We start from the raw sequence: 16,034 nt of genomic DNA, 5'->3' as shown, positions 1-16,034 counted from the left end.
AATGGATTGTTTACGTTCGTCAGGAGTTTTCACTGTTTAGTCGAAAGGCCGGTCACTCCGTGTAGACTGTTGAGTGCGTAAATGTTGGATTTTTACGCCCTTTATTGAACCGGTCCGTTTGCTATGAGCTCCACAAAATGTGTGGCGAAAACGTTTCGTAATAATTGTTTTCCGTTTTCTTCTAATTTCATCACATTTTGAGTGATTTGCAGCAGTACGGGTAAAAAGAAAAATAAACAAAAAATGGTGAATTTGTTCAGGTGCGCACACAGTGCTCGACAAATTTGGCAATGGTTCAAGTATTTAAAAGTACAATTGAATTATTTGACTGGGTAGAAAAGCATTCTTAAACTTTGTAAATAATTTTTGTTAAGCGATTTAGGGAGAAATTTTATTGTCGCAATTTATATAGTATTTTTATTTTGATGAGGGCTACACACTGTGCTTGTGGTGAAAACTCGTGGTGCATCATATTCACCACCGAACAAATTTGAAATTCTCATAAAACCGTTAAGTGCATTGACACAACATGTTCTCAAACGTTGGGGTTAAGAACAAAAAAGCCAGCAAATTGTTATAGTTATTTGAGTAAAAATTTGTCTGTATTTATTTCATGAAACATACAAAATATTTTACAAATTCCATGCAAAGAGAATCAAAATGCTAATAAAATAGCGCACTGAACGAACTGATACTCTTCAAAACTGACCAACCTGCCGTCGTCGCGGTGGCACAAGAATATATTATTTCTTGTGTGAAAACATGTATTACGCAATATCGACCTCTCCTAATGAACATGAGTATGTCTGAACTTGCCGGTAAATGACATAAAATAATGATAAAATACTGCTGCACTCCGGTACTGACATCGCTACGTCGGCCACTGTCTCTCTTGCAAATATCTACTGTATGTCGATAAATTAATCAAGGCTAAGTGCTATTTGGTTCTGCTACGCTATCATTCAGCTGTGCGTTCGTCTTCCGTGCTAGGTACACCTGACGCACTGTTCGCCTGGGCTGTAGGCTAACGGCTGGGCTTTACGGCCAAGCAGGGTGACCGTTCCGTTGTAACGTCTAGTGTCACAATCCGAACTGTGACGGATTGCCACTTCATGGGGCAGCTTTATGCGGTCCCCGAACGCCGGCCGAAAACGGATCCAGATGTAAGGGACGCAGGTACGTGACAACCTGGTTTGGGTTGTTTTCTGCCGTCGCTAGCTGATGAAGGTGGTAGCGGGATGCTTGTGCAGCCTGTCGGGCAACGGCGGCCGGTGTGGGATGTGGACCACCTCGCGGTCCCGGATGTGGCGCTCCGCCATGACCGGCGTGATGCGCCGCCTGCTGCTGATACTGTGAGATTGGCACGGGAACGGGTACCGGTACGGGCACTACGGAATATCCAGCGTCTACCAGAGCTTGGAATTCTTCCTGAGTTAGAGGCCGATCAATTTTCGGTGGAATCTTGTGCGGGTGGGCCGATGGGGCTGGCGTGGCTGCCGCCGTTGCCTGGTTAACGCCGGTGGATTGCGAAACGAAGATGGCCGAACGGGACGGTGCGTGAGGATCGGCCGATTCCGGTTGCTTTTCGCGAGGTGCGTAGCGGTGCTGGTGAACCTGCTGCTGCTCGGCAGGCTTGGAACGGTGGAGCGCTTGCACGGTTTTCTGAGGCTTCTCGTTCTGCAGCTGCGGTGCTTCGACGATCTTCATTGGATGCTGCGGCGAATGCTGCTCGATCACGGACTGTTGCTGCTGTTGCTGCTGCTGGGCCTGCTGGTAATAGATCTGCACGCTCTTCTCCTTCGGTATGTAGTACTGAATTTTTGGCGAAGGAGTTCCAGCCTGCTGCTTCGGTGATACCTCAGCAAAGTACTGCTGACCTTGGTGTGCCGGTGACTGATGGTGATGGTGCTGATGCTGCTGTTGCTGCTGTTGATGATGATGGTGTGCCTTCGATGGGACCGACTCAGGTTGGGCAATGAACTGGTACTTCTGTGCCGGAGGAGCACTGTCGACGAACTTTTGCGGACCAACCTGCAGGTGAGCTGGGCTTATCTTCGGACCGGACAGCTGCAAACCCTGCGCGAATGGGGCAATGTACTGCGCCTTGATCGATTGCTTGGGCGGTTGCGGTTCACGACCATGTGCGGGACCCGCCTGGACGTAGGTGTACTCGTGCGACTGAGGGCTCGGCGTGGGACCGTACCGTTGGGCATCGTGCTGGCTGTCGTGCTGCTGGCGCCCGGGATGATGTGGCACCTGATGGTACGCTATCGGACGGTTCGACTCCACCAGCTTAGCGAGTTCATTTTCGAAGGAAAAAGAGCTAACTGGCTTCTGGACGGGTGTCACTGTGCCGGCCTGTTGGATGCTCTTGTACTGGATGCGGTACTGCTCACCGTCCTGGGGCCCGTACGATCCCGACTGTTCTTCGGCCGTTTCCAGCAGTTGAATTGCTGGCCGATACTTGTGCGCAGCTGCGGTAGAGGGGGACCCAATTTCAATTAACATTTACCGTGCCACTTTGCCGCGTCTCACAACTGACATACCTGTGGGCGAGCCGTGTGCGGCGGCCGGTCTTCCGTACGCCTGAAGGCCCTGCGGTGGTTGCTGGTGCTGTTGGTGGTGATGTTGATGATGAGCCGCAGCGGGACCTTGCTGTTGCTGGGCTTGCTTTAGCAGCTGTGCATACTCCTCCTCGGTTATGTACTGGACCTGGTTCGGCTTCGTGTGCTGAGCGTGGCTCTGGGGCTCGTACTGCTGACTGACGGCCTTGCCTTGCTTCAATGCCGATGCCTTTGGCTGATGTTCCGCAAGTTGATGGAGCAGACTGATATACTCGGGAGGCAGCTGGCAATAAGGATGGATGAAAAAAGGAACAAAAAAACATGTAAGACGTCATCGTTTTGAACTTTTTAAAGCGATCCAAGCATCGATAAAATCAATTCGAAGCGTTATCGTTTGCGGAGCTATGAGTGAGATTCTAATGCCACTCCTCGCAGCAGTCTGTTGTTCTTGAAGCGTAACACAACGACAAAACTATTCACGATCGCCGGGCTATTGCCGTTATCCGTCGCCTTAGGCAACCAATTCAATATGATCGCTTGCGATAACCTAAGGCACACGAGCCCGGTTAAGGTCACATGAGTAATTTCAGCACCAGGATGTAGTTTTTTGCCGTAAATGTTTGCCCGTTCAAAAGCTTGTTTATTCACTGCAATGCATTTACCGATTTTCTTTTCAAGGAAATGGTAAATATTGAAAACAAGTGTTAAAACAGATTTACTTAAGATTGCACGAGAGTCTAAAATGATCATTCGCGATCGGATGGTGGTGAATCGTGACGTGCATTGATCGTGCGCTGAAGTTTATGATTTGTTTTCCCCCCTTTTTTTACGATCGTAAAATGTTATGCTTAATGCCAATAGAATATCATCATCATCATCATCATTTTCTTTGGCAACTGTAATTAGAGGTCACCGTAGGTCGGACTGACGCTAGTGTAGGGCAGGCTGTAAAAAGCAGCAAACATAAAACAACAAACACTCCACTCTTTGCAACCGGATCAATCTAAATCATTTCAGTGCAGCTAGCCCACCGTAGCACGATCACGACCGATCGTTTGTTAGCAATGCGCACATCTTGCCCGAAAGGATGGAATTTGGGTGCTTGGGATGCTTTCGAAAGCATTTCCTTGATGTGTGGTGGAATCTTTAATTTCCATTTCGTTAGACACTAAAACGAACATTTACGAAGCAACTTGATCTGCCTCTCCACGGTAGTAATGCACCGGCAGCGAATGTTACGAACGAAGCAACGGGACACAGTGCATCAGCGTTTCAATATGGTCAGACGAAGAAGATCCAATTGCCACATGGCACCGGGGAATGGAATCGTCCATCCCGCGCCTCGATACTTCTCGCAGATTCTTGTGCCTCGGAGCGGTCGTAGGTCGGGATCTTTCCGTTGCATAACAGCGACTCGCGCCATCGTTTTGTGTGGTGTGCGCCAAAATGGTAAACGTGCATCACGACGCTTCGTTCCGCTACGTTTCGAAAATTTGTACGATATAAACATCAACAACAACCAAATAAAATGAAACAAGTAGCTGAACCGCTGCGGTCTGAAGTTCGCGTACTGGCACAACCATTGAAGATGCTCGATAGCAGTGCACACGAAGCGTGAATGCTAACCGCGGCGCGGGTGTCTTAGCCAACAGCCTTCCCATGGCACTTTACCCGGTGCCGGTGTTAGATTGTGGCTTTCGACGACGCTAAAGGTTACCTACCTCCTGGTATTGTGGTTGTTCCTGCGAGGTAGCCGTTTTGTGGCCACCACCGGACGATTTGTAAGCGACCGACGGTTGACCGGCGGCCGGTTGAGCGGCATAGAACGAACCTTCCTCGCTCTGATAGTACTCCTGCTGCTGCTGCTGCTGCTGGTGATGTAGAGCCTGTTGGCGACGGGCGGCAATTAGCGACAGTGGCACCGCACGCGTTTCATGCTCCGTTTGGCGCTTTTCCTTTGCTGCGGTTGGCGATTCCACCGATTGTTCGGTAACGTTCTTCTTCTCTGCCAACGTCAACCCTAGCAGGAATGTTGCTGCAGAAGCAATGGGGGTGAGAGAAAAAAATGTAGGTGGTTATTATTTGTAATAGTGATTTAAATAACAAAATCTATAAGTTCTTTGCTCTATCTGCTGAATAGTAGATCAAAAGTCGCACACCCAAGTCAAAACCCCGATTTTAATGAGCTCCTTGCACAAATGCACGCAGCTTAATAATTGCTTCCAACTGCATCCCATAATTGAGTATATCCCACCCAATAAAGCACCATGCGCTTTATGTAATTCCATTGCATGACAATAAAGCGATGTGTGTTCATCACACCTATCGGTTGTTCTTTTCTTCTGTTTCATCTACTACCTACTAATGCGTTGACTAATCCACCATAAACGAGACGTGGCATTATGCAACGGTACGCCTTCACAATTTCGAGCGAAACAACTAGCAAGAAGTCGCCGGCTGACGCAGTGAACCTTTGTCATCCATTGTTCTACCCAAGTTCGTACGACAAGCGTATATGGCGTATGGAATTGAAATTGAAAACCTCCCAAAAAAAAGGCATCCCACAAGTTTCGCACTGTTGTTGCTGCATCTCGCGAGCATATTAGTACACGCATGTTTTTTTTTGCCAGCTGGAAGCAACTTGCTAATGCTAAACGTGAGAGCTAGAAAGATAATGTGCAATGGTAATGCGGTACGCATTCATGATCGTGAACGTTTAGACGAAGTGTGAGGAAACTATTTTCTGGGAGTTTGTTCCCCCGAAGATAATGCATAACTTCCACCGGTGGGGTTTGGAATGTCGCGAGTTCTTCGATTAAATAATAGTTGCGTTCGCGTCACGTACCGGGTGCTCCCATCGAATTGGAGTTGAAATTTCCCAGATATCTCAGCAAATCTTTCCCAAGCAGTGACATCGAATGGATTTTAATTACTCATCCTATTAATAGACGTGATACCAACGTTCAACCAAGAGCCCCCAACTACTGAAGTTTGTTGAAGTTGAGAAAATTTTCACCACGATAATGTAAGTAGAATCGTGCTCCATTGGTGGGTGTCTCATAGTGAAACTTTACTCCACTATCCAGCGATGGTACCAATTTCGAGACCCTCGTCTTGTGGGTTAGCAATTAATATGCGGAGGCACATTTTTGTCTCACGGTAACTCACGAACCAGCCGAACGCACTGATTACGCAGCTATGTACGGAACGCGGTGATTGCGATCGTGAATTAATTAGAAGCAAATGACAACAGAGTGCTTTATTGCACGTCAAAGCAACTTCAAATGACAAAAGAAAAGCGTTGAGAAGGTCTCCGAAATCTAGGCTTTATTGGTATCTCAAAAAAGCTATGTTTTTCCCAACCTTTGGTGACATTTGCGCGTAGCAATTCGCGTTGGTTTTGTTTTCCATTGTATCCATCACAGTTCGGAGCGCTTGCGCAATGGCAAATTGGAATTCCATTATCTCCAGTTGGTGCTCTGCTTAACCTGGAGGTTACTAATCAGCCACCGGTCACAACATTCCCAGGTTGAAGTGGGTTTTTGGAGTTTTACTTTCGAAATTAGGTCGGAAAAGCACCCGTAGAATGCATGATAGGGCACATTTTGGTGGGTAATTCAGTCACCCTGCTCTACAACGTTAACAAACATCGGCGGTGTCACGTAAGCGTAAGATTAAGCGGCCGAAATGTGTGCGGAAACTTTTAACTGCAGAGCGTGGTGTGGATGGCGTCTGCCACCGCAAACACGATTTAAATGATAAGTGAATAGGGGGGAGGGTGAACAAGAAACCATAAAACGTGGTCGGATAAGAAAGTGTCGGTGGATAGTTTCATTCATGCCACGGTGTGAAACATAATCGCGCACGGAAGGCGATAATTGTACGGGTTTTGCTGTCGAAGCATTTTAAAACGTGAAAATTACGGTGCCATGATGTCGTGAACCTCAAACTCACCTCCCGGGGTCCATGGAGGTTTGCTGTTCTTGTACAATTTGGGCAGCTTGGGGCTCGCCAAGCACCATTGAAATCGGCGGTACTTCATTCAACGATCGGCCCCTTCTCATTAGAGGCGTACCCTTATCATGGTGTGCGACGCGTAACAAGGGCTACCGATCTTCTCGAAACGTCATCAAACATCACTTCAAACCGCGTCGCTTAGTTACGGGTTGGCAACACTGCCACGATGATCGTGATCCTGTTTTTTTTATTTCATCCGGCACACGTCAGGCTGATGCTTTTCTACCAAAATTAAGCCCAACCACTATACGCTCGGCAGAGCCGTACACACTTTAGCACTATGCTAGAGAGCATAATGATGGTGCAAAAACAAACAAACAAAAAAATGGCAACTGCTGCACATGCGAGATACGATCGGTACGGTACGTAGTGTTACCGTGCGGAAAGATGATGATCACCATTAATCTTCGCAAAATGGCAGTTCAATCACCACCGCACACGTACCATTAGCGATGCAAAGTAATAAAAGGAAACTTTCTTTCTGTAATCGTTGGACAGGAAAGTCTGTGCCTAGTTGCAGCACCCGGAGTCTCGTCCAGCTCCAGTTCCGGTGGAATGGATCCAACAGGTCCGCTGGACCGGTGCTGCTCAGCTGGTGCTGTAAATTAATTTGTATTCATCCGCATTCACATACGTTCGGTGTGCTAAACAGCGATCAACGGAGGCAGGATTAAAGCACGTTCGTCGTTGTGGTTTTCCTGTTTTTTTTATTCGCCGTGAACTATTATCGCAATCCATATGTAAACGGTGCTTTTTCCTATCCGTGACGATCTGGAAAGGCACTTCGCGAAGGTGTCTAAAAAGATGGTTTCTTTTATTTGCCTACCCTGCTCGATTACGGTGGTTTAACCGGTATAGGCAACCGTCCCCTGCGCAACTTGCTGCAGCGCAGCTGCAAAGTGAAAATTAACAATTTCACATTGATTTTGCTACCGAAAAACGGGCAAATGGTTTTTGTAAGCAGTGGACGGAACTTTCGTTTTCGTTTTTATTATCCACCAAACACCAAAGCCTCCAGCAGTAAGGCCGGAATGGGATGCCAACCTCCTGTACAGTACTTCTCGCCTAAAGTCTCTGGCGCGTTGGGGTAAAAACATTCTCTTCGGTGTACATTTTGACGCCTTCGGGAGATTTTCCCGTTTCACCAAAACGCTGCTAAATGATTACATACGGGAAATCAACGGAGCAGGTTTTATTTGTCACTGGTTGTCGATATGTTTTTTTTTGTTTCGTCTCCACCATCCAACTTTTATGCTTTTATAATGGTGCAGCGACGAATTAGCGTGGTTCGATCCGGAACGCACGTGCCCGCCCGATGCGTAATCGATGCGTGAAAGTTTTTGCAACCGTCCCATGATCTTGTTTGTGTGAAGTTTTGGCGCTGAAGATGGAATCAAGTTCAAGTTTGCGTGCGGTCATTTTTATACGCACGTGCCAATGCGGTGCGATCGATACGGAGAAAAGCGACAAAACGCCATGTTTGATCTCGATTAGGAATTTGTCACGAAATTAAGCGGCTCTAGATTGGTCTTTTGGCGCCGGGGAGAAATCGATGATAAATAATTGTAGTGGAAGATAAGCATAGTGTTGATTAAGGAATTCACAAAAATTAAATGCTTACATTTTCTTGTTTTTTTTTACAACTTCTTGATAGTTGAGGTGTCGTGTACAGATGTTAAAAATTTTCAATCAATAGACTGGCAAATTGCAAGATATAGCCCAAAGAGTAAATTCAAATATGATTAAAGTTAACATGAGTATTTTTTTTTTGGTAAAACAATATAGCAATATTTCTTGAAATTCTGTGACCTGAACCTGAAATCATCTGGGGTTAAATTCTTAAAACAATTTATTAGTACTTGACGAAAGCTTTTTGTTTTTGAATTTATTTTTATATTGCATAATATTGATAAACCATTGAGCAATTTTTCAACTTTTTAAAAATTGCTGTTCTTCAAGTGGCCATATTTTGGTATCTTTAACATTTGTAAATGTTTGAATTTCTGGCCTGACGGTACCAAAAACTCAATTCTTCAAATCTCTAGCTCTTCGAAGTACTTCCGCTTAAATATAATTTCTAAAAAAACAGAAATTTAAAATTGAATTTTAAATTACTTTAAGTTTGCATAAGTTTTCAGTTTTCAAAAAGTCAAATTCTATTAATTTTGATCATTGTTTTGTATGATCATGTTTCGACTCAACCTCCATAAACAGTTTAATATTTGATTATACCAAAGCTCTTAAATCGGGTTGTAAATGACGCGCTAAGCTGATTAAGTTTCATGCATATTTCACCATTCCGGTGCATTATGACACGAACGAAATGTTTTCACGATATGATGAAGCGTTTAATCACGTTACTTTCAACGTATGATCGATTCAATATGCTTACCGGGCGAGCTTTCGGCCGCCAAGTTACGGAAGCCATTACGCACAATGTGCTCTCATCATAGTGATGCACCCCAAACCCCAAAGAAGGTCAATTTCAAGCATATGCGGTTGAAAACTCTTAGAAAGAGTAATGAAGGAAAATAGGAAAAAAAAAGTGTCCATCCAAAAAATCATCCAATTTGGTTGCCTTTTTTGTAGCATATCTGTCAGTGGCTTCATAACACTCTCGTTTTGTGTTGATGAACGTGAGAAACACTCGAAAAAAAAAAAAACGATCGTGCAGATGAGAAAGGTGGGCTCATTAGTTGTTTAATTATTATGTTGACTGGATTACGTATTAATAGAAAGAAGGCGAGCTTCTAGCCTTGCTAAAGGGTTTTCCCGCTTGAAGGTCCGCGCGAGAAAGGTTTTGTGAAGTGCTCTTTCGGCGCGTTCGCTCTCTGTGTCACCGTCTAGCGGCGAAAGTACACGATTGGACACCATTAATCCATCAGCTGTCAATCATTGGCCAGATGGGAACAGGTAGGGGTAAACTGTAGGAGTGCGTGGAATGTTGAGATTTCCTTCCGCTGACACTATCGCGACAATCCTCCGCTATGGTACGGCGAACCTTATTATCGTGATTTTGACGATCTTCTGAAGGGTAGCACGTAAGAAATCTTCAAGAAATGTTTGTTGGGCGCATGCATACTCAGCTGAACCCATCCTCTCACGGAGGGTAGACAACTGCAACACACAGCCTCCTGCCGGGCCCGTTTTATCCACCCATCTCACCGCCACTAGTCCGCCACATACCGGAACGAAGTGCATCGAATTTTCACTTTCTAATTTGTTGCACTCTTCTCAATCACCGTGCGATGCAGGCGACAATCTTTGAAACCCTCTCTCCGGCACGTTGAGTGGCAATGGGCAGAAGTGTACACTTGCTTTGATGATGCAACACAGGTACAAGTGTTGGGTTAATCTGATACTGAAACCATTAATTGACCGACAAACATTGCCAGGGTCTTGCCTGGCACAATGCAAATTGCATCACATCAGCCCCCGGAAGTGATTGGTACCGGAGTTCAAGGGAAGTTCAAAAGGAAGGAACTCAGCTGCCAAACAGTTTTCCGCCGATGACAGTAAAATGATCGCGCAGGAAACCTCCCCGCTACCGTACCGTCCGCGTCACCGAGACGGGAAGGAAGTGTACATTAACAAAAATTTAATTTAATATGAGAAAAATTGGTTTGTTGCGATTACGAGATCACCAAACCACAGGCAAAACATGGGTGTCGCGTGCGTTAGAAAGTGTGAGAAAGTATCTCCCTCTCCGGTGCGATTCCGATGGGTAGACGGGTAGCCGCATGCCGTTTACTTCGTTTCCTCATTATGGGAAATTTGTTTGTGCTGCGTGGAAATTAGTTCATAACGTGATTCGATAAGAAGTATTCACTTGGAGGGATGAAATTTGAGCCGAAAAAATACGCTCGAGATCGAAAAGATCTGTTATTGGGAGCCAATTTTACGAAAGCTATTGTGGCATGTTTTGGGGTTGGGTTGGTTTCGGGAAAATTATGTCATAATTATGTGTAAGGTGTGATTGAAAATGTGGAAATTTGTGGTATTTTTTTTTTTGCTGCCGTGGGAAAGCAAAGAAGAGATCGCTGCGTTTTGACAGAACTGACTGTCTAGACTGTGGCGGATTTATGTTTACAGGTTATTTTCTCTTTCTTTCTTTTCTTTCGCTTTTCAAAGCCAAATCGTGCGGTTTAGTTCGATGGTATAACTACACGAACAGTAAACAATGCTAATTGCATGCTCCATATAAAATGTGTAAGAACCAACCGTACCCATCGAAACCGCTCATCATCATCATTACACCGGGTTTATCTGTCGAAAGCGATCGGCATCTGTCTCCAAAAACCACGTAACCGAACCACAAAAGAAAGCCCATACAATTGATTCGAATCTCCTAGCCCATTTCTATGCTTTCCTCGGCAGGTGATTTGCTGTTCGATTGAGTTCTCCGAAAACCCAACCGTTGTTACGCAATACACTTGCAGGCTCTTGCACTCCAGAAAGGAAGCGGGATGTGCTCGTTGAGCGTTACCGCACAATGCGCGAAAATCCGAAAGCACACAAACTTTGGTGCAAACTCTACAATATCGTGATCTTCCTTTTCCAAGTCAGGGTTCGATGTTTGGGGGACTAGAAGGAAAATGTTAACATGCGCAAAAACAGCAACATAGGGGAACGCTTTTCCGGTGACGTTTCACTTGCCAGCGGAACGATCGTTGCGGTACATGCGTGCTAAATGTTGCACATGCACCGATAGCTCACACAGCCGCCTCGGGCATCTTTTCGTACGGGGGGAAACTTTTCTATTTTTCCATTAACACTTCCACTAGCTGCTGGTCCGCTGGCGGGCATTGGCAAGAGGAAGGCACGAGTTAAGTCGCGTCGGAAAATGTTAAGTTATGCTAAGCGTCGGTATAGCATCAGGTGTATCTGTGTTTCATCGATTTGATACAGGTACAACAAAGAAAATACTGTTTAATTTGAATATTAGGCAGGTGTAGACAGGTTCGAATTCATCGAACTCTTACTGCGTCAAATAATGGAATTGATCGTAGGCAATAAAATACATACATATTTACCACTTGAATAACGAACTGTTTTCATAAAGTTTAATATACACTCACAATCTTCAAAAATTTCAATTTTCCATGAGGAAAAATATTTCAATTATTGGATTTTCTTCCAGGAATTCAGTTTCCTGGGACTTCCCTAGTAGCTAGGCAGGGTTTAACAAAAATTGCTCAATTATTCCTATTTGCTATGGCACCCGGCCATATATCCAATTATTGGATAGGCAATACTTTCGCGAGAAAAATATACAAACTGTAAAGTTTTTGAATTAAACGTTTGCCAGTTGCGGAAAACAATTGAAATGTAATAGCTCTCATCCCAAATATTGTATAATTCTTCTGAAATTTTGTAAAGAAATACCAGATAACAGTCAAGGAAGTCAACTGGTTTAAAGTTATTCGAAAAATTATGGAATTAATATATAACACGAGTGGGAATGAATTTAAGACTACTGAGTTTAAGAGGTTACTACTTTTTGGCTTTTTGGTTTATTGATTTGATTTTCCAAATATTCCTAAAAGCTTTAAGTAGATGTTTACAAACAATTTAACCTGCTTCTGACATGCTGACAGCATAACACTAACCTAACCTAACGTAATTTCGATTCCCATTTCGTTCTACCATGCGCACTACTTCCAAGGCACCGATCATGCGCATCTCGATTAGATTTCGGTTACAGCATCGGTTGAGTCGAACGGACAGCCCACAAGCAGATGACCCATTTCACATCACCTTTGCTACACGCCTTGTCAACCTTTTGCCAAGCGGGGGTGTTTGCTACAACCCTATCTTGGCTGGGAAATAGCTGCTGCAGTTCAAACGTGTCTTTGTTTTCATGTTTGCCCTTCAAGAGGATGAACTCTCACGCTCGATAGAAGTGGTATGGAAGGGAAGGAGGTAAAGGAGGGAGAAGCAAGGGGATAGCATTCCCAACCGCAATGACCGTGGACCATGTATCAAAAGAATGAAAGCTACACGACTAAACATAAAAAAACCACCCCTCCTAATCATCAACACCCATCCGTGAAGATGGAAAGTGAAAAACTAACCAGCTGGGTTAGCTGGGAGGTTCCATTGAAAAATGACCGATCGGCATTCACTTTCCTGCATTCGATTCGAAGGAAAACAGTGTAATTCGATAATTAACATCACAATGCACCACCCGGTACCATGGTGACTGTGGCGTGTGATGCGCGGGAGAAGGAAGCAACGGGAGCAAACGATGCACATGGAAATGCAAATGCAAAATGCTGCTCCAAATGCACCTGATCAGCGATGTCCAATCGATCCGGTGAGATCGGGAAGGGTTTGCGGAAAAAGAAAGGTTTCTTTGTCTATGTCTTTTTTTTCCAGGAGGGTTCCATTCTCTTCGTCTGTGCTGGTTCATTGCCGGCGAGACGTTTCAATTACGTAACCGAAACCCGTCGCCTTCGGACGAGAGGCACACACAGACACATCCGATAGAAGTGAACAAGCGACCACAGAAGAAGGCACTCGATCGGCCTGATGACATGTTATTATTATGAAGTAGTTTTCCATAGCATGAACATGGCCAATGTGACTCCAGCTGTGGGACACCGTGTGCATCCCGTCTCGTCGTCGGTGTTTGTATTCGCCTCCTACCCATGCCCAAAATGGCGGTTGGCAAAAGACACGGGATGCTTTCTAAAAGTTGCAAAAAAAAAACCGGATGCTGCAGTTTGTTTTTCCTTGGCCATCGTTACTAGCCTCTTTCGCCCGCCAGCAGAAGATGAAGACACACCGAAACGGGCACCTTCGCATGTGGCTTACACCACCCGGGGAACAGGTGGTCGTTTCCCATGCGCAATGAGCCTCAATTTGGAGCACCAAAGACTTGTATGATCCGTACAGATAGCCTCCCCAACAACGGGAGGAAGCGTGTTTTTGCGCACGTTTCCTGAGCATGTTTTGTGCTGGCTTGTGGTGCTCTCCCCCCACTGCCTCATCTCTGGCCGGTTCCAACGTATGCATGCACGGAAGCAGCGGTGCAGCAGGAAGAGTGTGATTGAAATATGATGGTTTGAAAATGCTGTCATATTAGCAAACGGTGCAACCCGTTTATTTTCACCATTTCTTTTGTCTCTGAGCTGTATTCACCAAGATCAAGGCGAGATCAAGGGGGATGTGGATAAGAAAGCCATTCTTTTTAGCATTGTCTCATAAATGTCAGGTTTATGTGATTTGTTACTCCATCTCAACTGCGTGTTTATTCACACGCGCGTGTCGGTTTGGAGGGATATTTACTGCACAGAAGATAAAAATGAAACCACACCGACAGCACCGCTGCAAAATGTGGTAATTAAAGTGGTATTAAAAAAATAAGGGATTTTGACACTTAAACATGAGATATTCTGTTACGTATCGTTATCTTTTAGAACACCTTAAACGGAACTTCCAGAGGTAAAAGGTGGACAAGTCATTGCTTTGTGACTCTCGTTCCCATCGATCTCATTCAAATGAATCGACAAACATTATGCAAACCTTGGCATAGAATTAGAATGGTCCACCAGTTTGCAGTGCAACACACCCGATCCGGTGTGTAGGTATCCATGCAAACTACCGCCCTTACAGACAATCATCCGATTTAGAACAAAAAAAAAATAGTGCCGTCAAACAGTTGTTGGCACCCAAGCAAAATGGTGCCGCAACCACCACGTCGCCAGATAAAGCAACACACCCAATCGTGCCAATTTTCCATCGGGCAAACACCAGAACCTTTTGCCCGCTCATAACCGCTGCGCTACATAATTAGTTGCACAAGATTAGGTGCGAATGTTCTTGCCACTGGCTTTTGCCACAAAATTGCCGTGGGTAATTACGGGCCGAACGGGACGTATAGCTCCATCAGCTAGAATATGTTGTGTTCAACATCCGTTCCGGTAACACTACCATGTCCCGATGTCGCTTGTTTGTATGGCGCAAGATCCACATCAGCCAGAAAGGTCACTTCAGGCGTGCGGACACGTTTTGGTTTTCTCGCTGTCTACCTCATGATGCCCTTAACCAGAACAACGGCTCGGTTGCTTTTTAAAAGTTACATCTTTACTCTGACGTCTATTGACATTTGCTCGAACCGTGGTATTAACATTATCCTAAAGAAGAAACAAATCACCGTCTCGCACACTCACCTAGGAATATTTTGGACCACATGTTGCCAATCCGTCCGCGTTCTTGTGATCGTTTTTTTTAGCGTTTCGTTCTTTAAAGGCACTGATCGCGATCGTCTTCAACCCAACCAACGGTGTACACTCGTTTAGGGATCGTTCACCAACTGCACCACTCGGAAACAAGCACTTGCTTCTCTTCACTCGGCCGGACTCGCGCTTCAAATACGTCAGTCCAACACGACGGTTGGACACGGTTTGAATGGATCGTGCTTGAAACTTTCCGCACAGATCACTGGTACCGACGACGCGCACTAACCACTCTAACACCACTCGGGATGTCGTGTTGCTTGGAGCACGCGACCGCTGCTGCTGCTGCTGTTCCGTTGATCCGTGCTGGTTCGAACCGATGCACAGATTAGGCAAATATTGCATCTGCACCGGGCATTTATAAAAACCGAAACAAAAACCCTATCCGAACCCCGACGTCGCAAAACGCAAACGGGGGCCGCCTCCCCCGAAGTGTCGTGATGTTTTGGGGGGAACGTCGTGTGAACGTTTGGTGGGAGTCCAACCTCGCTCGGCTTCGGCTACGTCGCACTGTTCCGGATGGCTTCGGTTGGGCTTTGGGGGGCTACCGAACCATGTGCCAAGTGCCTTTTTGGCGTCCCGAGGCGAAAGGAAAAGTCGTGTGCAGGGGTTTGTTTTATGGTTGAGTTGCGATGCATCTGGTAGCTGCGACGAACCGGGCGTCAGTTTGAATTACGGCAGGGCAGGAAGAATGTCACTATGATTGAACGAGTATAAAGCTAGTAAAAACAAGGAAAAAATACGTAAAAACGTGGAAAAGTATGGTAAAAATTGGAATATAAAATAATGAACAATTAGCAGGGGAGGTTGTTGTTTGTACGAAGTTTTACAATATTATTAAACAAAAAAATATATTGAATATAACAGCCATTGATCGAAACTGATCGATTGAGATCGAAAAAATCCCATAAACAAACCAAACAGTTCCATAAACAATGTCTTTTTCCCGCATCTCATTTAGCCAAAACATTTAAAAAATATTAATGATTTTGATCAAAACTGTCAGTTGAATCGTTCGAGGTTTGCCTTGCTGCTTTTAATTGAACTTTTCTAGCCCTTTTATGTGAATGTAATTTATTTTTTACATATTTTATGTTAAAAAAAAAACTTCGCCGGTTTTGTTTCAATCAACAAAAACTGTTTCATTCTAACACATGACACTCATTTTCACTTTTTAAAAAAGTATTTTCTATCCTGCTGAACCCCTCTAGTC

General features: G+C 45.0%; 1 protein-coding gene across 1 annotated transcript; it reads right to left on the bottom strand.

Annotated features, from left to right (window-relative positions):
* Positions 1-686: 686 nt before the first annotated feature.
* Positions 687-14,782, bottom strand: LOC128299656 (putative mediator of RNA polymerase II transcription subunit 26). Its single transcript, XM_053035673.1, has 4 exons — positions 14,756-14,782; positions 4,286-4,599; positions 2,547-2,847; positions 687-2,474 (listed from the first exon to the last, which is right to left on the bottom strand). The coding sequence occupies exons 1-4, from the start codon at positions 14,775-14,777 to the stop codon at positions 1,111-1,113; spliced, it is 2,001 nt and encodes a 666-aa protein (XP_052891633.1). The 5' UTR covers positions 14,778-14,782; the 3' UTR covers positions 687-1,110.
* Between the last annotated feature and the right edge of the window lie 1,252 nt (positions 14,783-16,034).

This window comes from Anopheles moucheti, chromosome 2 (assembly GCF_943734755.1).
Source record: "Anopheles moucheti chromosome 2, idAnoMoucSN_F20_07, whole genome shotgun sequence".
Classification (NCBI taxonomy): Eukaryota; Metazoa; Arthropoda; class Insecta; order Diptera; family Culicidae; genus Anopheles; species Anopheles moucheti.
The sequence above is the reverse complement of the archived record's forward strand: the minus strand, read 5'-3'. Positions and strand labels throughout refer to the sequence as shown.

Bases quoted from the DNA above. Each gene is read 5' to 3' on its own strand.
- LOC128299656 (XM_053035673.1), bottom strand. From the start codon at position 14,777: ATGTGGTCCAAAATATTCCTAG. The intron at 2,848-4,285 runs GTAGGTAACCTT...CCTTATTGCCAG, and splicing joins AACAACCACAATACCAGGAG to CTGCCTCCCGAGTATATCAG. The intron at 2,475-2,546 runs GTATGTCAGTTG...CCTCTACCGCAG, and splicing joins CGCACACGGCTCGCCCACAG to CTGCGCACAAGTATCGGCCA.